This window comes from Schistocerca americana, chromosome 2 (genome assembly GCF_021461395.2).
Source record: "Schistocerca americana isolate TAMUIC-IGC-003095 chromosome 2, iqSchAmer2.1, whole genome shotgun sequence".
NCBI lineage: Eukaryota > Metazoa > Arthropoda > Insecta > Orthoptera > Acrididae > Schistocerca > Schistocerca americana.
In genome coordinates this window covers 540,042,071-540,065,812 of record NC_060120.1, presented here as the reverse complement: position 1 = coordinate 540,065,812, position 23,742 = coordinate 540,042,071, and the positions used below count along the sequence as shown (strand labels likewise).

Below are 23,742 nucleotides of genomic sequence, written 5' to 3'. Positions count from 1 at the left end.
ATAAACCAACAGCTGGCAGATGCAGTGGTTAGTTGAAGATAAGAGGCGACCTACATTGCATCATCAGCTGCCGTGTAGTAATCGTCAGTATAGGCAGCAGACAATGACAGAAACTGTTAGGCCTGAGTGACTAGTGTTTATACTTCCTTGTCATGGTTTTGTTATGACAAGGTGCCACTTTTGGATACGTAGAGGGGCCGAGTCAGCGCAGCATGTGGTAACTGCACTCGCTACTGTAACAGGCAGGTGTCTTGCATCATGCCGCCTTGGCAGTATCCCGTGAGCTTGAAGGCTACTATTGTTATTCTAAAAAGTCACCATCCAATCTCCCTCGTACCTATAATATCCTAGGTAATAGACATCATACTAAATTACAGCTTTGCCAGTACTTTGAAGATCACAGTCTGATTTCCACTTTGCTTTTTGGTTTTAGGGCAGGTTCATCTACAGTAAACAGCAGTAGAAACACTTGTTGCAGATATTCTTGATGGTTTTGAGATCAATTTCTTCACTTGTCTCTTACTACTACAGGTGAACAAAGCATTAGACATTGTGTGACATGAAATACTCATAAATAAGCCAGAGTTATGGTATCAAGAATAAAGTGTTGCCACTGATTAGATCATATTTGACTAACAGGACACAGATGGTTATGGTAAATAACAGTCAATCAAATGCACTCTCAGTTATTAGAGGTATCAGGCTTGGTGCTTGGACCCTTCCTTTTCCTGGTGTACATGAATGACTTGTACACTCTCATGCTTCACAAGTCCACAGTACATGCTGATAACACTACCGTGATTACTGTGGACAACAACTTAGACAATGTGGGAAAAAAAAGGCAATGCTTGAAAAGTCTACCATATGGTCCCCCCAGTAACAAGCATTTCTTAAACAATAGCAACCTGAAACTGTGTATTTTTTCCTGCACTAGCTAAATGAAGAAGTAAATGAATCTGACTCTATTAGACTCCTTGGAATCTGCTTGGTGCCCAAGCTGACTTGGAACAGCCACACCGAAGTGAACAGTTACACGCCAAACTATCTAGAGCAGTCTTTGTTAAAAAAAAAAAAAGTTAGCAAACCACAACTACTGCCATCTTACTATCTTACTATGCCTTCTTTCGGTCTCATCAGTAGTATGCAATAAAAATGTGGGGCAACTCTCATGGTGCTTATATAATGTTCAATGGACCATATCGGTTTGACAGTTACTAATCAAATTCTGACAATAAGATAGTAAACTATTAAATGTGATGTAGAATCTGAATTATAAAATTGTCTATCACAACAAATGTTGGCTAATGACATACAAATAAATAAGAAATCCTATGAGCTGAATTTCCTTAGCACTATGCTGGTCCATCTGGCCACAGGTTATAACGTCTGCTAACAAAGGTGTTGTCACTACAGATTATTAAGATTCTTGAAGGGCAAATTATATTTATGTTAGGGTGTATTTTAATTTAATTTGTGGTTAAAAAATGCATTCTCTACCTGTGTCAGGTTCTGAGTCACTTCTATAGTGTGCTTGAGCTAAACCTCCATTTAATGAAAAAAATCCCTTGGTTCTAGATATTCTTTAAAAATCATCATTACTGTTCATTTGTGTTCCTCAAAACTGACAAGAGAAACATAGTGTAGTTATCTTTGTTAGTTGACTTATTAATTGGGAGTGGTAAAAATGCTAATTTCTTCACTCATTGTGTGCTCACTTTTAGTATTTACATTTGGCACTGCATTTCTCTTCCATCGTAGAAATTATCCCCAATATCTGAACAGTTTGGATTCCTGAAATAGTAATTATTTTCCTGTTTGACTATTTATGGAGCACAAATTGGTTATTAAAAATTTTTCATTAATTTGTTTATTTTAATGCAGTTTTATTGAGATGTAGAATGAAGTAATCTGTTAAGAAATCCAGTATCTAATTTTAAGAGAAAGTCTTTGCTATCAATAGATAAGCTAGTTATTTGAGTTTGTATCACTTATTAGAAGATAAGCCATTCACAGAAAGTCCAGGACTGAAGGTAATTGGAGAAGGTTGAGCTTTGTGCAGTTTTGTGTACTTACATTCGTTCATCATCCATTCTAAAGTCAGCCACCTGTAATACGACCTATTGTGGAGAATCATTTTTCTTCCTGCCTATCATTCCAGTTATGGATAGTGAAGGATGAGAATGACTGTTGTAATACTCCTTGTAACCCCTTGTTTAAGTAATTTTACCATTATGATTATTACAAAGGAAACAAACTTGAAGGCAGTACAGGGTGTACCAAAAAGAGCCATCCAGTTCGGCACTTCTGTATTTCAGAAACTAATAAACACATACAGTGAATTATTATTATTATTATTATTATTATTAATTTTTTTTTTTTTTACTGAGAAACTAAGGGGGGAAAAAAATTCCATTCGTTTTGATAGGTGATGTACAATATGCCCCCAATGAGATGCACGGCATATGTCAATGCGGTATTCAAATTGTTCCCACCCTGCAGTGAACATGTCTTGAGTTAATAGTTTTTACAGCTGCTGTTATGTGACGTCTCAGTTCATTCATTGTTGTTGGCAATGGAGGCACAAAAACAGAGTGTTTTATAAACCTCCACAAGACATAATCGCATTCAGCCAGGTCCAGTGTGACCAATCCATTGTTCAGTAATCCTTTGATTTAAAAAGTCCTGCACTTCCAGATGCCAGTGTGGCTGGGCAACACATACTAGGTGGACATCTGGGGCATGTTGAGCTGTCAAGCTGCATGGCGAGTGGATTTCTGTGGACTCCTTGTGAAGCTATGGCGGATCCATTTGATGTCTGTGTCAGAGACTCGGGGACAACCTGGTGATTTGTCTTTACACAAACAACCTATTTTTCAGAATTGTTCACGCCATTGTCTAATGCTCTGTTCTGCAGGAAGATCCGCACCATACCTAGTATGAAAGTCATGCTGAAGAGAGATTACTGACCCGCACTGCGCAAAACGTAGAACACGGAATGCTTTCTGTTGTCCCAACACCATTTTTACTAGAACTGAAGTGGGTGCACACTGCTGCTACCTAGTGGGAACCATGTAAAACTTGAGAGTTTGCTCTTTCCAACAGTATGTTGAGCATGCACATATCTCAAATAACATAATAATTATGATTTTGTTTAAATCGGATGATTCCTTTTGATACACACTGTATTATGGATTTTGGGGGAGGGGGACACGAAATAGATAGATGAGGTGGCGGTTACAGTACTATTGTAGAATATGATGGACAATTGAAAGACCTAAATCAAAACAAGTAGACAGAATTATTGAGATCCTTGGGAGAATCAACCTTGATGAAACTGTTCCACGTGGTATACAAGATATATGAGACAGGAATAATGCCCGCAGACTTCAAGAATAATGTAATAATCACAGTTTGAAGAAGACAGGTGCCTGAAAGGTGTGAATATTACTGACCCATGAGTTTCATAATTAATAGTTGCAAAATAATGACACTGTTTATAGTAGAATGGAAAGCCTGAAGCCAATGTCAGAGAAGATAAGTTCAGGTCCTGGAGAAATGCAGGCACAGATGAGGCAATACTTGACCCTATGACTTATCCTAGGTGATTGATAGAAGTAAGGTAAATCTATGTTCACAGCATTAGTAAATTTAGAAAAAGCTTTTGCCAATGTTAACTGGAAAATACTATTTGACATTATCAGGGTAGCAGGGTTTAAATACAGAGAGTTGTGAGTGAGCTACAGCTTTTACAAATACCAGGCTGTAGTTATGAGTGGATGGAAGGAAGGGAGTAGTTGAGAAGTGAGTTGGGCAGTAGCCAATCCCACATGTAATTTAATTTGTATATTGAGCCATCATTGAAATATATGAAGTGAAGTTTGAACAGGGGAATTAAAGTTAAGGGAAAAGAGACAAAAACCTTAAAGTTTGTCAAAACATTGTAATTCTGTCAAACTGTGAAGAACTGCTAAGATCCATGAAATATATTCAAAGTTGCGAATATGGACAAGCATCAGTTGTATAATGGAATGATGACAGTGAAAATTTGTTCCTGACCGCGACTCAAACACGGATTTCCCACTTATCCCTAGTGGTCACCTTACCTTTAGGCTGTCCAAGCTTGCATCGTGGCCAGACCCAAACTTCCATACGTCGTCATGCCTGCTTGTATAAAGGAACATTGCACTGTGCTTCTGAACAACAAAGGTGCCACAGTATTGTACTTCTATAATCAGTTGAAGAGAGTGGATAGTGTCTTGAAAAGAGGTTATTAGATGAATAGCAATGAGTGTAAAACAAGAGTAATGGACTGTAGCAAATTAAATCGGGCACTGCTGAGATAATTAGAATAGGAAATGAGATGCCAAAAGCAGTTGGTAAGTTTTGGTTTTTGGTACTGATGATGATTGAAGTAGAGAGGGTGTAAAACACAGATTATCAGTAGCAAGAAAAAAGGGAAATTTGTCAACATCCAATATAAATTTAATTCTTAGGAAGTCTTTTTCGTAAGGTATTTGTCTGGACTATAGCCTTGTAGATGTGAAATGTGGACAGTTAACAGTTCAGACAAGTAGAGAATAGAAGCCTTTGAAATATGTTACTGTAGGAGATGCTGAAGAATTGATGTGTAGATCAAATAATTAATGAAGGTACAGGGAGATACTGAATTGATTTGAAGAAAAGAAATTTATTGCATAAGTAGACTAAAAGAAGCGATCAGATGATAACTCACATCCTCAGGCACCAGGGAATGAGCAGTTTCATAATGGAGGGAAGGGTGATGGTAAAAACTGTAGAGGGAAAATAACCGTTGTCTTCTATAAGCAGGTTCTAGTGAATGTAGGTTGCAGTAATTAATGCAGAACTCGAGAGCCATGCGCAGGATAAATTAATGTGGCATCAAATAACTCTTAGAACTGAAAACCACTGCAATGACAACTGTTACAAACATCTTGGAATGTACAGACTGGGAATTTTTGAAAAGTAAGCTTTTACACGATTCAGTTGGTTTGTACCCAGAATTATGACACTACATGATATTAAATGGATCTGTGTTTTGTGCTATGCTTTTAGAAATGTTCTGCAAATTCACATTCAAAAAATCATATAAACTCTTCAACAACGTTCTTTCAAAATATGATGGATAATATTTTTCAATTTACTAATCATCACATTTGAAATTCATTTTGGTAATTTTAATTAAGGCTGTCAAGGTCGGTCACAGGTACAAATCCTGCCCCGGGCATGGATGTGTGTGATGTCCTTAGGTTAGTTAGGTTTAAGTAATTCTAAGTTATAGGGACTGATGACCTCAGATGTTAAGTCCCATAATGCTCAGAGCCATTTGAACCATTTAGCTGTCAAGGTTTTAGCCATCTGTTTGTGTGATTTTTACCAGTGGTTTGCTATTGTACTAAGAGTTATACTACCTTTAATAGATAGTATCAAGCAGTGGAAAATCCAGGACTGAATAATGACAGTATTATGAAAAGGATAAATCGCTTCTCACCATGTAGAGGTGATGTTGAGTCGCAGAGAGGCAGAACAAAAAGACAAGTTTTAGCTCGTCATTAATATTGTTTCTTGATGGTGACAGTTTTGGCACTTCCAGACAACTTCATGTTTTTTTTAAAGTTTGGGATTTCCACAGAGTGAATCACAGATAATTTTGCAATCTAAATAGACTTTGTATTATAGTTTCATTCATTGATTAATAGTAATGAAGTTTGTTTGTAAATATGAAGGTGAATCAAATGTAACAGGATTTTTGTTCCTGAGCATCAATTGTTGCTAGGACGGGGCCATTAGTAGTGGGGAGAACCAGCCGTTATGTACTTCCAACAGCTTGTCAGTAATGCACAGGATGCCATAGCAACAGATGCACCTCTCCACGGTGCAACACACAATTATAAAATTTCTTGCTTGTGAAGGAGACCATGCAACAGTAATGTTCCAGAGATTGACTGTGCAGTCGGTGATCAAACATTGTCAAGGACACATGCATTCGCCTGGCATAAAGAATTCAAGGAAGGATGAAAACGTGGAAGATCAGCAACATGATCACTGGCCCTCAGACCAGCGTTACAGACAAAAACATGCATGCGGTTCGAGATGTTGTTGAAGGCAATCGATGGGCGAGAGTATCAGATATTGCAGAACAGGTCGGAATAAGGTATGGGAACTGTCGAGCAATCATTGCAAATGACATACCGTTCCATAAAGTGTGTTTGAGATGAGTCCCTCATCTTATGACCGAAAATCAGAAGTTGAGATGTTTGGAAGTCTGCCAGAGGCTTAGAGCAAAGGCTGCAAAAGAAGTTGATGCATTTTTGAGTTGGATCTTCACCTGCAGTGAATTGTAGTGTCCACTACTACACTTCCGCATCCAAAGGAGCCAGGAGTGGCAGAGGAAAGGCTAGTGAGCTCCAGTGAAAGCCAAGACTCGACTGTCACCTGGGAAGGTTTTTTTGCAACCATTTTTTTCTCAACTAGTGAGACTTTTTGCTCATTGATTTTTTTGCGTGAGTAACACAAAGTCTGTGCAGCACACTACTGCGAGTTGTTGAAGGAGGTGAGGGATGTATATCGCTCCAAAAGACAAGACCAACCAATTTGACACATCGTTCTCTGCAACATTGGCAGACAAGACTCAACTTGATCATCCTCCGTAGGACCCAGACCTATCACCCTGTGATTTCATTTTTTTGGACTGTTTAAATGTCTGGGAGGGCACTGATGTGAGGATGATGAAGGTGTCAAGGAATTTGTGCCCAGTTGGCTCCTGGTGCAACCAGCTTCATTCTATGGTGCTGTGATAAAAAAAACCTTCCTTTTCACAGGGAAAAATGTATTTCTAAAGTGGCAAACTATGTGGAGAAATGAATTGTAACTACCTTGTACTTTTCAATAAATTGATTTTTTAAAATAAAATCCTGTTTCTATTTGATTCATCCTTGTAAATTATGTTGGTCAAGTTTATTTCTGTAAACTCTGTGAATTTCGAGAATGGTTGTGATTTGTGAGAAGTTTAATTTCCTATGTGTATTTTTGAGAGTACATGTTAAGGTGCACAGTAAAATAATGCAAGTATGACTGTGTTAACAGGTGTCACTTTTGTGACAAGCAGTGTTACTGGGCAACCACAGCAAGTCACAGTAATGGGAAAATCACGGATCATGTTGCCAGCACAGCAGATTGCTGTGGTTACCAATGGAGTGAGTGGAGAAGTTACTAGAGAAGGTACACATACTCTTTCAACACAGTAGCAAAGTTAAATCAATTTTCTTGTAATTTTGAATTATATTTATGTTTTTTATTTTGGAGGAACCGCAGCTTTTGCATGACATGAATAAGTGTGTTAGAAAATAACTCCAGTCGTTCTCCTAAGACATTTATATGAAGAATGTATAACCACAGACATTGGGAAAGCATTTATAAACTTGTATCCTTTATACACCTCATTTTAATTTAGCTTGAAATAATGATGTGAGCGGATGAGCGGTATTGCATAAATTTTTGTAACAGTTGAGAGGTACGGAAATCCACAAGATACAGTGGGCAATGGTGTTAACATTGGTGTTACAAACCACATATGGAAATTCATGGTCATTTCATTTACATATTGACTAAATGCCAAATTGAAAGAATATCGTTGTCGACAGTGGAGAAACAGAAATATGTTAAAATGCTGTAAGAGTTCATCATCTTGCATGGTATGTGTGTAGTATTGATGTAGTGCTTAAGTAATGTCCAATTCCTCCCAAAATTGGTGCTGAATCTGTTGACAGTAGGACATAGTAATACCATGCAAGACCCACTGTGTACCAACAACAGTATAAATTCTTGTAGAACGTGATATTTTTAAGTTGTGCAATGTGGATGTGAAAGAAAGGAATGTATAATTCACATAAAAGAATAATTCATCATCTGCAAGACACAGAAGTAGTAATCATACACAACGGGGTTAAACAAATCTTGGCTGCCTCTCTTATTTTTGTTTTTATTTGCATGCACTAGAACAACGAGGTGTCATACAATGTTGTTGAAGTATTTTCTGCCCTTGTTCATCCTGTTAAACCTTTGGTGTCATTTATTTTTTGTGAATTTGATGCATATCTTTCTGACAAAGTGCAGCACTGTGATCAATTCCTTCCTCCTCAGACAGTCTCATCTGAGATCTATGAAAGCAAAAATTCCAGTGAAGATCTCTTGTTTTGAAACATCCAACTGTCAAATGAAAAACCATGAAGTAGATATTGGTTAACATTAATAAGCTTTCAATAAATGAACTGTACTGTGTAAATATGGGTAGACCTAATGTGAAATGTGTGAGGAAATTACTATGGCAGAGCAATAGTAACTGAAGGCCTCAGTAATGTCATTCTTTATTCATATTCTGAGATACGATTCCGTTTGGCCATATCTTATTTAAAGCAAATATGCAGTGGGACTCATAATAACAATAAATTTTCTTCTATGTTCCTTTCAAACATTTGGGTGAAACACTTTCATTTATGTTTACACATTTATAGTATAATGTAATTATTAAACTGTCTTTTTATAAATAGAGAAAAAAAGGAAATTTGTATTTGAAAGACATCTTTAAATGAAGAAAAAGAGTAATAAGCCATATAATTAGTTCATGTAATGTATAGAATATTGTTTCATTGAAAACAATTTACTATGCTAGTGGAATGAATTTAAATACCCATTTCTTCCCTTAAAATTATTATTGTTGGTTATTAAGTATAGTGTGAAAGCTGTAACAAAACGGTTGTATTTGAAAGTTGATTGTTAGATTGGCAGTAAAAGTGAATGTATTTGTAACTACAAGAAATTATTTGTGGAAAGTTGAGTTCTTTTCCAACATGAATATTGACAGAAAAGAATATCTATTTACTAATTGCTGAACTATTGCAGCTAGAACAGACAGTAGTGGAAGAAGACACATATTGAGTACCCAACTTTAAGAGCTGCCTCTAAATTGCTTGCATATTGTGTGCTTCCTCATCTGTTTGGAATGTCATTTTCCTTTCATCCAAATTCCACATAACTTCCTTTTAGATGTTCTGAGTCTTCATTCCTGGCAAGAGGAGTGCATAAATAGTTGTGAAGTCGGAGGATGTAATGTCTGTGGTTTTTATATGCATTCAGTTAGTGAGTGTGCATATGCATAACTGGTATCCATTCTTTTGTTGGAAGCTGAAGTACTTCATCCAACTTTCATAATATTCTGTGACAAATCTACTTTTTGAAAAAATAAAAAGACACGTAAGGCTTTCAGCCACAGGCTTCATCAACAAAACACACACACACGCGCGCGCACACACACACACACACACACACACACACACACGCACACAAACAACCAAGCACACCCCATGATAGTGTATGGGTGGGGGGAGAGACGAACTCTGTCTGGTGGAGTGTGCAGGGTCTAGACTGCCAACAGGTGCAGCATCAGGAAGATGTAGAGCAGGGAGGCGGAGAAAAAAATAAGCAAAGAAGGAGAAGAGTGGGGAAGGCAGGCAGATGCATTGGCAGAAGGCTGCAGATAAACATGGTGGGAGATGAGAATGCGGAGGAGATCCCCTTCACACCAGCAATCCCTCCCATATAGTCTGGCCACCTGGTGACCGTGTATCTGCAGTGACAAAAATGCCCTTGCTCAGTATGCTGAAGGTCTCACCAAGGCCTTCACGGACAGACACTACCCTCTACCTAGTCTGCAAACAGATCTCCCACGCCATTTCTCCTTGCACGCTCAATCCTCCTACCAACTCCAAGAACCAGCCACTAAGGAGTGTCCCCTTCATCACCCAGTACCATCCCGGACTGAACAACTGAACCACATACTTCACCAGGGCTTTGATTACCTACCATCGTGCTCTGAAATGAGGGACATCCTACTCGAGATAGGGACATCCTACTTGAAATACTTCTCACCCCTCCTAAAGTGGTATTCCATCACCCACCCAGCTTCATAATATCCTAGTCCATTCCTATGCCACTCCCATTCCTAACTCTTTGCCACAACTATCAACTCCTTGTGGTAGCCCCAGATGCAAAACTGCCCTATCCATTCACCCAGCAATTCCTAATTCAGTCCTGTCACAAGTATATCCTACACCATCAGTGGCCGGGTCACCTGTGAAAGCAGCCATGTCATTTACCAGCTCTGCTGCAATCATCGCACATCTTTTTATATTGGTATAACTACCAATCAGTTGTCCATCACGATGAACGCCCATCGTCAAACTGTGACCAAGAGCAAGTAGACCATCCTGTGGCACAACACACAACTGAACATCACACACTTGATTTCAATGGCTGCTTCGCTACCCGAGCCAACGGGATTCTTCTCTCCACCATCAGCTTTTCTGAACTGCGCAGGTAGGACTTATCTTAATACACGTTCTCTGCTTCCATAATTATCCTGGTCTCAACCTATGGAACATACTGTCACTGCACCCTCCACCGACCAGTTTCCACCCACTCTGCCATATCATCTCCTCTCCGTTCTCATCTCCCACCCTGTTTATTTGCAGCCCTCTGCCAATGCATCCGTCCGTCTTTCCTTGCTTCTCTACTTTTTTATTCACTTTTTTCCCTTATTGTTGCCCTACAACCTCCTGACACTGCGCCTGTCAGCAGTCTAGTCCTTGCACACTCCATCAGACAGAGTTTGTCTCTCTCTCCCCACCCATACACTACTATCCCTTGCTTTAGTTGGCAGTAGTGTGTGCATGAGATGTGCTTGCTTGCTTTGTGTGTGTGTGTGTGTGTGTGTGTGTGTGTGTGTGTGTGTGTGTTTTACTGACGAAGACTGTGGCTGAAAGCTTTTAATTGTGTCTGTCTGCAACTTTACATGCCTTCTTTACGGTAAGTAGCAATCTGTCTTCTCCTTCATTGTTCATATTCCTACCTGGAGTTTCCATTATTTGATTTTGACAAAATAATGACTTTGTACCGAAACTACTCACAATTTTCCAGTTTTTACCAGTAACTTCCTTTATCCAAAAAAGTGCATTTTCTTAAAGCTAGATTTGTAGATAATGTCTGAGTGAGTTTTGATGTCAAATGCAGTAGACGGAAATGATGTCCAAATTTAATGCGAGCTTTCTGTTAACCAGATAATGGGCAATAACAAAATATGAGGGCTATCCAGAAAGCAACAGATGTTTTGAAATAAAAAATTAACAATTTGGTAAAAACAAATTTTATTATTTACATTTTAAATGGATATTCTTAACCTATTTTCCTACATAATCACCACTCAGACTGAGGCACTTGTTGTACTGTGTCATTGCTGAAAAAAGGTGGTAGCTGCTTGGTGCCAAATCCAGGCTGTATGGTGGATGATCAGACACCTCCTATCCATACTCCGTAGGAGCTCTCAAGTACATTTGTCTGTGTGTGGACATGCGTTGTCATGAAAAAACAAAATTTTCCGCTAAGTTTTCCCTGGTGCTTGTTTTGCATCACCCACCTTACCTTTGTCAGTGTTTGACAATACCTCTCTGAGTTAATTGTTGTGCCACATTCAAAGAAATGAATACAAATTCCTCCCTTAGAGTCTCAAAACAAAGTAGTCATGATATTTGTTGCTGACAATATTTGCAAACATTTCCTTGGTTTCTTGGTAGAATTTGTGTGACCCCATTCCATAAACTGCCTTTTTCTTTCACAGTTAACGTTCTTCATCCAAGTCTCATCCCCGGTTATGATACAATCGATAACTTAGTTACCATTTTTCTCACAATCTGTGAGGAAGGTCAGTGCTGCAGGCTGCCCCTGTTTTTTGTGGTCTTCTGTTAGGCTTGTGGGAACCCAACTAGCACAGAAATTTTGGTAACCAAGATTCTCCACCACAATTTCATGCATCAAAGTCCTTGAAACTTGAGAAAAATGTTGCAAAACGTAATCATTCAGTATTCCTTTTCTGTACACATCACAAAGGTCACTATAAATTTCAGTTGGTTTGTAGTTTTTTGCCAACGGAAACTTGTTCCCAAAATAATCTTCACAAGTCACAGAAAGTAAAGTATCAGAGACAAGGACCACACTTTACTACCACTGGATGCCCACTGAGTGTAGAAATGTTATGACACCAAGATGGCGGCTGTAACTCCACCCAGTGCCGCGATAGATCAAAATGTGTGTTACTTTCAGGATGGCCCTTGTGTTTAATGATCCCAAAAAAATGCCTTGATTTTTTAAAAATTTTGTCACAAAACTATATTTTGCTTTTTGTACAAGGAAGGGTTTTTGTGTTTTGCCAGGAGTATCTTATTGCCACATGGCACATACAGAGTTCTGGAAAAAGCAAAAAAAATTCTGTAGGGGGGAGGGGGAGTTAGGAAGTAGTCAGTTGTGAGAAGGAAGGGGGAGTTTTGATGTGCAAATCAGAAGGCATAATCTGACACAAGGTGGTCAAAAGAAAAGCAAAATAAATGTATGGCCATGGTTAGTGTTTTGAAATAGTAGTTATACTGAAAGCTGGACAACTGCATTTTATTAAAAGGTAGAGAATAGCCACCAGACATACTTCCACATTCTGGTCAGTACACTCCAGCAAAGGCTATGGAAGACTCTTTAATTGTTGCTTTTGTATGAACCATGGATCTTACCGTCTGTGGAGTGGCTTGCGTGCTTCAGATTGACTGATCTGGCCATATAACATCAACCAAAATGGCCTTGCTGTGCTGATACTGAGAACACCTGAAAGCAAGGGGAAGCTAAAGCTGTAATTTTTCCCAAGGACATGCAGCTCTACTGTGTGGGTAAATGATGATGGTGTCCTCTTGAGTAAACTGTTCCGGAGGTAAAATAGCCCCCCTTTCGGATTTCCGGGTGGGGATTGCTCAGGAGGATGTTGTCATCAGGAAAAACAAAATTGGCATTCTACAGATCAGAGCATGGAGTGTTAGATCCCTTAATGGGCAGGTTGGATATAGTGGGACGTAGTGAAGTTAGTTACGAGGAACAGGACTTCTGTTCAGGTGAATAAAGGGTTATAAATAGGGGTATTGCAGGAGTAGGTTTAATAATGACTAAGAAAATTGGAGTGGGGGTAAGCTACTATGAACACCATAGTGAATGCATCATTGTAGCTAAGATACACACGAAGCCCATGCCTAACACAATAGTACAAGTTTACATGGCAACTAGCTCTGTAGATGATGAGGAAGTTGAAGAAATGTATGATGAGGTAAACAAAATTATTCAGATAGTTAAAGAAGGCAAAAATTTAATCTTGATGGGGACTGGAATTCGATAGTAGGAAAAGGAAGAGAAGGAAAAATAGTAGGTGAATATGAACTGAAGGAATGGAATGAAAGAGGAAGCTGCATGGTAGAATTTTGCACAGAACATCATTTAATCATCGCTAACACTTGGTTTCAGAATCATATTATAAGGTTGTGTATTTGGAAGAGACCTGGAGACACCGGAAGGTTTCTGATTGATTGTGTAATGGTTAGACATAGATTTAGCAACCCGATTTTAAATTGTAAGACATATCCAGGGGCAGATGTGGACTCTGACCACAATTTATTGGTTATGAACTGCATATTAAAACTGAAGAAATTGGAACAAGGTAGGAAATCAAGGTGATGGAACCTGGATAAGGTGAAAGAACCAGAGGTGGTTGGGAGCTTCAGAGGGAGGATTACACAAAGGTTGACTAGAACTGGGGGAAGGAACACAGTACAAGACGAGTGGGTACTTTAAAGAGATGAAATAGTGAAGGCAGCAGAGGATCAAATAGGTAAATAGATATGGCCTAGCAAAAGTCCTTGGATAACACAAGAGATATTGAATTTAATTGATGAATGCAGCAAATGAAGCAGGCGAAATGGAATACAAACATTTAGAAAATGAGATTGACAGGAAATGCAGAATTGCTAAGCAGGAATGGCTAGAGGACAGATGTGCAGATTTATAAGTATATTCCAGTAGGGGAAAGATAGATATGCCTACAGGAGAATTAAAGAGACCTTTGGGGAAAAGAGAACCAGCTGTATGAATATCGAGTTCAGGTGGTAACCAGTCCTAAGCAAAGAAGGGAAGTTTGAAAGGTGGAAGGCATACGTAGAGGGTCCGTATACAAGGGAGGTGAACTTGAAAGCAATATTATAAAAAAGGAAGTGGTCGTAGATGGAGTGGAGATGGGAGATATGATGCTGCTTGGAGAATTTGACAAAACTCTAAAAGATCTAAGCCAAAACAAGGCCTCGGGAATAGATGATGTTCTCTCAGTACTACTGATAGCCTTGGGAGAGCAAGCCATGACACAACTCTTCCATTTGGTGCGCAAGGCGTATGAGACGGATGAAATAATGTCAGACTTCAAGAAGAATGTAGTAATTCCAATTCCAAATAAAGCAGTTACTGACAGGTGTGAAAATTACCGAACAGTCAGTTTAATAAGTCATAGTGGCAAAATACTAACACAAATTCCTTGCAGAAGAAAGGAAAAACTGGTAGAAGCTGACATTAGGGAAGATCAGTTTGAATTCCAGAGAAATGTGGGCACACGCAGGTCAATACTGACCGTATGACGTATCTTAGAAGATAGGTTAAGGAAAGGCAAACGTACATTTATAGCATTTGCAGACTTAGAGAAAGCTTTTGATAATGTTGACTGGATTACTCTCTTTGAAAATCTGGAGGTAGGAGGGAGAAATTACAGGGAGCAAAAGGCTATTTGTAACTTGTACATAAACCAGACAGCAGTTATAAAGAGTCGAGGGGGCATGGAAGGGAAGCAGCGATGTAGAAGGGATTGAGACAGGGTTGTACACCTCTGATGTTATTCAATCTGTACATGGAACAAGCAGTAAAGGAAACAAAAAAAAAACAAAAATTCAGTGTAGGAATTAAAGTTCAGGAAGAAGAAATAAAAACTTTAAGGTTTACTGACGGCATTGTAATTCTGTCAGAGACAGCAAAGAACTTGAAAGAGCAGTTGAATGGAATGGGCAGTGTCTTGAAAGGAAGATATAAGATGAACATCAACAAAAGAAAAACAACGCTAAAGGAATGTAATCGAATTAAATCAGGTAATGCTAAGAGAATTCGATTAGGAAACAAGACACTTAAAGTGGTAGATGAATTTTGCTATGAGGGCGGCAGAATAACCGATGATGCCTGAAGTAGAGAGGATATAAAATGTAGTCTGGAAATAGAAAGAAAAGCATTTCTGAAGAAGATAAATTTAACATCGAGTGTAGCTTTCTGAAAGTATTTGTATGGACTGTAGCCATGTATGGAAGTGAAACGTGTATGATAGTGTAGACAAGGAGAGAATAGAAGCTTTTGAAATGTGGTGCTGCAGAAGAGTGCTGAAGATTAGATGGATCAGTCGCGTAACTAATGAGGAGGTACTGCAGAGAATTGGGAAGACAAGGAAGGGATCGGTTGATAGGTCATATTCTGAGACATCAAGGGATCACCAGTTTGGTATGGGAGGGAATTGTGGGTGGTAAAAATTGTAGAGAGGGAACAAGAGATGTATACAGTAAGCAGATTCAGAAAGATGTAGGATGCAGTAGTTATTGGGAGATAAGGAGGCTCGTACAAGATATAGTATCAGGGTGAGCTGCGTCAAACCAGTCCGCTGACTGGAGATCACAACAAGATGTGTACGAGGTGAAGTTTCTGCAAAATACTGTACTAAAGGACAAGTAACACTTCTATGCATTTTGTTATTGCTTCAATGAATCAGTACACACATTTGCACCAAAGCAGATTTTGTTCTCTGCTTAAGGCACATAAGATATATTTGCTGCAGTAGACAGGCATAATGTCCAGAATCAATAGTCTGAGTCAGTCCTCAGTATCATGGACACACAAGCCCTAAACTGATCGTTGTAACTTTAGATTCAGACAGTTAGTAGACAGGTTTTGCTTGTACTAATATATTGTCAGTGACTCCTCATATGTATTTCTTTCACATACAGGAAGCTGCTGCTCCTTGTAGATCAGATACAACCCTCTACTTTTCCTGTTATAAACATACTATGTTTTCTACTAACAGAGTCTTTCTCACATTGCTTAGTACTAAGTGAAGTGTGTTAAATTATTATTATTCGAGATAAACCAAACTTTCAAGTGGAAATACGAATTTCAGTAACTAGTTACATTCACAGCAGGTTTATTTATTTTAAGAAAAAAAGACAAACCAAACTGTTCCTTGCCTTAGGAACAAATTTACCAAGTGGAGTCACTGAGGCACTGGTCTTGAATTAGGGAGAGTAGCGTTCAAACCATGATTCTGATTTCGCTTAAACAATTTTCAGAGTTCTTCATTTGAAATGGTTATTTTCTCTCGCTATATGCGCGCAGTCCTAGCATATGCACCATTGTCAGTGGTGTTGTAATTAATGAGATATTGATTTGCAACTATCTGACTAGGTACAGCCATCTTCAAACCTGAATTAGTACATTTTGTTACCTCAAATTTGAGAAAAAAAAGTTTACTAAGAAATACTTAGAAACTTACCCTATCTGAGGAACACATTTTTTAGATGTGAAACAAATACTAACAAAGAGATAAAGGGGCTGGCCAGTACTTAGCTCAGTACAGCCGATAGATTCACAAAACAGAACAGAAAATTTACATTCCTAGCTTTCGGAACTTTGTTCCCTCATCAGGGAGGAGAGAGGGGAAAAAAGGGAAGAAGGGAAAGTGGATTCAGTTACTCGCAACCCAGGTTATGAAGCAACAGGGAATGGTAAACAGGGAGGGTAGCAAGGGTGGAGGCATGGTTGTCAGAGGGAAGCCAAAGATATTCTACTCTTAAGTACTGTGCCAGCTCCAAACCAAAGAGGATGCATACAGAAGTAAAGAGGTATATAGTATAAAGATAAACACAACTATGTAGGATGAAAAGATGTGTGAATGGCTAAAGAGGAGAAGGAAAAAGGAGAAGACTGAAGAGTAAATGGGAGTGAGGTTGTTTAACATAGGTTCAGTCCAGGGGGATGGCAGAATGAAAGGATGTGTTGGAGTGCAAGTTCCCATCTCTGCAGTTCCGAGGGACTGGTGTTGGGTGGGAGAAGCCAAATGGTACGTATGTTGTAGCAGGTTCCTAGGTTCTTAGAATTATGCTGGACGGCATGCTCTGCTACTGGGTATTGGACATCTCCTAGGCGGACAGTTTGTCTGTGACCGTTCATGCGCTCAGCCTGTTTAGTTGTCGTCATACCAATGTAAAAGACTGAGCAGTGCAGGCATGTTAGCTGATAAATAACATGTGTTGTTTCACATGTGGCCCTGCCTTGAATTGTGTATGTTTTACCAGTGGCGGGACTGGAGTAGGTGGTTGTGGGGGGATGCATGGGGCAGGTTTTGCAGCGGGGTCGGTTACAGGGGTAGGAACCGATGGGTAGAGAAGGTGGTCTGGGAATATTGTAGGGTTTCACAAGGATGTTACGGAGGTTACAGGGACGACGAAAGGCAACTCTGGGTGGTGTGGGGAGAATATTGTTAATACATTCCTCCCCGTCCAACAACAATTTTTGTACCCCCAGACTGCACAGAAGCATATTGTCAAGGGATCATCTCATTTCAGGGGTTGACTTGAGAAAGTCATATCCCTGGTGGAGTAATTTGTTGATGTATTCGAGGCCAGGATAATATTGGGTGACAAGGGGGATGCTTCTGTGTGGTCTGGGGGTAGGAACATTGTTGTTGGACGGGGAGGATTGTATTGACAGTATTGTCCCCACACCATCCAGAGTTGCCTTTCGTCGTCCCCCTAACCTCCGTAACATCCTTGTGAAACCCTACAATATTCCCAGACCACCTTCTCTACCCAGCGGTTCCTACCCCTGTAACCGACCCCGCTGCAAAACCTGCCCCATGCATCCCCCCACAACCACCTACTCCAGTCCCGCTACTGGTAAAATATACACAATTCAAGGCAGGGCCACATGTGAAACAACACATGTTATTTATCAGCTAACATGCCTGCACTGCACAGTCTTTTACGTTGGTATGACATCTAAACTGGCTGAGTGCGTGAATGGGCACAGACGAACTGTCCGCCTAGGAGATGTCTAATACCCAGTAGCAGAGCATGCCGTCCAGCATAATTCTAAGAACCTAGGAACCTCTACAACATACGTACCATTTGGCTTCTCCCACCCAACACCAGTTCCTCTGAACTGCGGAGATGGGAACTTGCACTCCAACACATCCTTTCATCTCGCCATCCCCCTGGACTGAACCTATGTTAAACAACCTCACTACCGTTTACTCTTCAGTCTTCTCCTTTTTCCCCTCTCCTCTTTAGCCATTCACACATCTTTTCATCCTACATAGTTGTGTTTATCTCTATACTATATACCTCTTTACTTCTGTATGCATCCTCTTTGGTTTGAAGTTGGCACAGTACTTAACAGTAGAATATCTTTGGCTTCCCTCTGACAACCGTGCCTCCATCCTTGCTACCCTCCCTGTTATCCTTTCCCTGTTGCTTCATAACCTGGGTTGTGAGTGACTGAATCCAATCCACTTTCCCTTCTTCCCTTTTTTCCCCTCTCTCCTCCCTGATGAAGGAACAAATTTCCGAAAGCTAGGAATGTAAATTTTCTGTTCTGTTTTGTGAATCTATCGGCTGTACTGAGCTGAGGTAAGTATTGGCCAGCCCCGCTATCTCTTTGTTAGTATTTGTTTCACATCTTAATATGAGATTTTCCAATAATCATTTAGAACACATTTTAGAAAAAGTTCAAAATTAAATGAGTGATAATGTATGAATGCCAAAATATTGTTTCTTAGATTCTGAAGGAAAAAATTAACCAGTAAAATTTATTTATTCTTAATTTATTTATATGGGATCTGCATTCATGCAAAATGTTGCTGTGAATAAATGTAGGCGAAGTGACAGTGCAAGAGGTACTGTAGAATAAAACTGCCAATCAGCGTTTAACTGTTGCTAGGGTCATTCCACATCAAAACCTGCAATAATTCAAAGATTTGTAACCCTCCATCTCAGATTTTCACAAAACATTGCACTTTTGCTTTTACTAATAACAGAGGAACTTCTGAAATATCTTTTTGGTCTCAGACTAGAACTTTATTTCATATCGAATTTTAAATGTAGCGATATTCTGATAACTGGGCTCTGTAGGAATGTCACTGCAAAATGGTAATTACCTACATAAATTCTCATGACTAAGATGTTCATGAAGCTTTTGATCTGGTTTTTTTTCCCAGAAGTTAAGGCATATAATTAACAGATATCCAGTTATTGAGGCAGTAAAGTTACAAAGAAAATTTTTAAAAAAATTGATGTATTTCAATTTTTGATTTCAGAAAAATTGAGGATGTGAAAAAATGCTTAGATCATGTTTCTCCAACCTGCTTGGAACCTGATTTTGGTCTTAAATAATCCCTTAGATTGTAAGCTTTCTAATAAAATAAATGTTAATGGAGCTTCTGTTAATTGACACACCCATCTGAAATCAAAATACTTTTTGCTGTGATAGAAAGGGTCATTTTAAGTAAGTTCATTCACTCACTGTCTCACTGCCTCAGATGCAAGAATACCAAATTAGCATATTTAAGTATAACTCATTCTAGGCAGGCAGGTTAACTTTTAGTGTGAAAATTTATTTCCTTTCATTTGACTAATTCAGCTATTCTTTAAAGACTATAATATATATGATTTGTGTGTTCAGCCAGTCATCTGCTCACAGTGATAAAGTGTTTTTTTGACAGCAGTAACTTGTTTGAAACCTTTATAGACATGAAAACAAAGCAACTATTGCTGAAATTCATTGTTGAGAATAAGTGCCTTGCAACAGTTAGTCTATTTGGCCTCAGTTTCTCTTTGTCTTTCTGTGAGGCAGTGCATATTTGTTTGTGGTTTGGCCTTATCATTCCACTTGTATAAAGTATGTTTTGAGTGAATTAGTGCCCAGTTAATTGCAATGGAAAATGTGAATTCCTGCACTGTTGGAAAATTACTAAAAACAACATGACATTTGACAACCTATAGCTTAGTAAAAAAAGATTGAAGAACTTGGTGAAGATGAAGAGATTTGATCCACCAAAATGTAAAACTGCTTTTGGATGTGGAACACATTGAAGAAACATACAAAGAACTTATAAAATTTCTTGTATGTGACACTGAAAACTAAGACAGTATGCAGATGTGATGATTGTCCCAGTAGTGACCCTGTCACAGTCATTAAAACAGAAATTAGCTTACAAAGATGCTGATGATGAAATTGAATTCAGCTAATGGATAAACACAGATCATTGGGCAGAGTTGGTAAAGCAGTCTGCAACTGGTGAATACATAGACGTTGGTAACAAAATTACAGGTACTTAGACCACACTAATTTCTATCTAAGTATCAGACAAAATCATTGAAAAAATTAAAAGAAAATGTAACCCCTGAAAAAGCAATTCTGTTAATGGACTTTGCTGAAAACTACAGTTTTGTAATTTAGAATGAAATTCAGAGTTACCACTGGACAAAGAGCAACAGTACACTCCATCCCATGTGTGTTTATGTGATAAATGAGGAAAGTAAATTGGTAATAGTGAACCACTGCTTTATAAGTGATGTTGTGGAACATGTTGGGTTTGTAACGTCCAGAAATAAATGGTTAAATGGCTGGCAGAGCATTACCCACAAGTGAAGAAAGTGCTGACTTTACTGCACAATATAAGAATAGAAAAAGCTTTAAAATTTTGTGTGAGCAGAAAAACAGTTTTTCTATTGATGCTGAGCATTACTTTTTGCTAATAGCTATTGTAAATCTATGTACGATTGTTTGGAAGGAACTGTAAAAAATATATTGAGAAGAGCTAGTCTTCAACTATTGGATGATGTGCAAATAACAACTGCATCTGTTTTTTATGGTTTATGCAGAGATAATATTGACAAATGTTTTTTTCACTTCTTAGAAAAAGTCATTGTAGATTTCCTACACAAGAACCTCAAAGAGATTTACAACAATCCACACAATATCTGGTACCAGGAATTTTCACCATTATAAACCACTTTCCTGTGATTCTTTAGAGATTAGGAGAGTAAATACTTCTAAAAAGCTTCCTTGATTTTTTCAGGCAGTGAAAGTGCCCCATAATGGACATGCATTTGTCCTCAAATAAATTCTTTTGTAGCAGCTGTATATGACAGCAGGCGCAGAAATGTCAGTGATGAAGAAGGAGACGTTGAACTACTTTTTCTCCACCCACCTATACCAACAGTGTTATTATTTTGATCTGAGAAGGAGGATTCTTGTTTTGTGCCTTTGGAAAACATTTTATGTGGTGTTGGTGTACCTAAATCAACATCAATAGGCAGAATGTATTACTTTAATGAAAAAGTTACGAAGTTAACAGAATATAATTTGTCGCAGTGGATGAAAAACAGAGATGCTCTTACGAAGTTTCATTGATAGTTTCATGGATCTTCACTGCTGAACATGTACATTTTAAATTAACATTAGTGTGGCTTGAGTAATTGTTTAAAGATTCTAATTTGACACACTAAATGAAGTTAACCCGTGTAATGAAAATGTTTCAGTTAAATTAATAACTTTTGGCTCAGTACTTTCATGAGGAAGTCGTGCTGTAGGTTGTGGTTTACATAATCTAATTTGAATGACCTTCTGAACAGTGATTTGATGTATGTTAAATGAACATCCAATATCTGTCAAAACTTCTCTCTCTCTCTCTCTCTCTCTCTCTCTCTCTCTCTCTCTCTTTTTTTAAAAGAAATAATAATATCAGAGTTTTGGTAAAAATAAGCCTTGTCTCAGTTGTCAGAAAGTGTTTTACATATTTGAAAATCATTGTTTGGACTACAACAGCTTAACAGCTTAAGATGATTTTCTATATTTCCATAAGTCAAGACTAGTTATTAATTTTTTTCCAATAAAGATACATCTGGGGAAATATGACAGTGATGTGTTGAAAATAGATTCTTTCCGTTATTATTTTTGTCTGGAGTAATGCAATAAAAAAAAGAGTAGATAAGATAGTTGTTGAATCAGTGCTGTGCTATGGATCAGAACTATGGATCTTAAATGCTGATGTCAAAAGAAGACTAATAGCTGTGGAAATGGATTATTTGCATAGGAGTGCCAAAATATCAAGAATCAAAAGGAAATCTAATGATGAAGTAAGAGCTAGAATGAGGGAAAATAGTGATAGATAGAATTGAAAGAAAACCACAAAAATGGTATGGACATATGATGAGAATGGCAGATCATCGGTGGCCAAAGAAGGTCTATGAATGGAAACCACCCAACAGATGTAAGTGCTGAAGCCCATGATGTTCTTGGACAGACCATATAAATGGAGTAACAGAACATTGCAGCATCGACAAGGAAGATGCGCTGGATAAAGAGTCTTGGCGGAGGATAACAGGAATATAACAAGATGTTGTTATTAATTGATCTTTGTATTGATTAATCCTGTAATAATAATAGTAATGCAGTCCTAATGACAAACTTCAGTTCTGTCATTTACGTGTGTAAAAAATTTCCATTTATTCCCTTCAAACCACATGAAATATGTGGTGAGATTTTGCGTTGACTATTGCCACACAGAAAATAAAAAGTAGAAAAAGTTTCATGAAAATCTGAAGCAGTGTGTGTCAGGTATCGATAATCTTTCTTAGAATTATTATTATTATTTTCATCACAACCAAAGTACTGTCATTTCAGATTTATTTGTGTGTCCATTTGTAGAAAACCCATTAATAATTTTATTTCATTACAATGTGTACTGTCTTGGGAATTATTTAAGACCAGTAATAAATCCCCACCAAGTTGGAGAAATGTGATATAAACATTTTCCAGTGTGTTTGTACTTTTGCCAGAAATTGGAAAGTGACACACATTAATTTTTTTGTACTATCCTTTGTAACTTAACTGCTTAAATAATTACATGCCTGTTAAGGATGTGCTTCTCTTACGGTATGAACAAAAAAATCCAAATTGAAAGCTTCATAAACACCTGAGTTACGGCATTTATGTACATAAGTACCATTTTGCATTTACATTCTTGCAGAGTCCAGTTACCAGAATAACACAACATTTAAAATCAGTTATAAAAAAATTTTCAGTCTGAGACCAAAATTATTTTGCACAAGTTCTTATAAATATAAGCAAATGTGCAAAGTTCCATGAAAATCTGAAATGATGGCTGACATAACCTGTGTGATTTGACATGGAATGGCCCACTAGACATTTAGTGCAAGACAGTGCTCCACTTTTAAAAATTTTGGCATGTATGCTGTTGCTCTTTTTTTCTGGTGGCCTAGTGTCATCAGTTTCAAGACAATTAAGTGGAGAAATTTTATTTTAATAAATATTTTCTATTATGCTTGCTGTGAACCAATCTACTTTGCTACATGGTAGGGACACTATAAAGAGAGATATACAGGCATCTAAAATTTTGATAGCCGACTCCATTCATTTGAAATAGGCTACAAAAGTTACGACTTGAATATCCAGCAGTAAATGTTTAAAAAAAGTGAAGAATTCAGCCCCATAGCACTGTCAAAGCCACATAAGTAGAAACACCACAAAGTTTTTAGGGGAAGATGGATTTATCAAAGAATGTTTGCAGATAGTTGAAGGTATAATTGTGTTTCAAGAGAAGAGAGGACTTCTTGAATGTTAATTGCTCAAACTATACTCTTCACAATCACAGGACTGAAAAATTGTTTATTTCTGTCTCACTTGTGAAATGTAGCTGACTCAGATAAT

General features: G+C 38.2%; 1 protein-coding gene across 1 annotated transcript in view; it reads left to right on the top strand.

Annotated features, from left to right (window-relative positions):
• The window catches only part of LOC124589829 (forkhead box protein K2), a 93,549-nt gene that overhangs the window by 56,509 nt on the left and 13,298 nt on the right, over nucleotides 1-23,742 (top strand). The window contains exon 8 of the mRNA XM_047131603.1: nucleotides 7,105-7,239. Within this exon, the coding sequence (XP_046987559.1) occupies nucleotides 7,105-7,239 (135 nt within the window). The remainder of the gene's footprint in view (nucleotides 1-7,104; nucleotides 7,240-23,742) is intronic.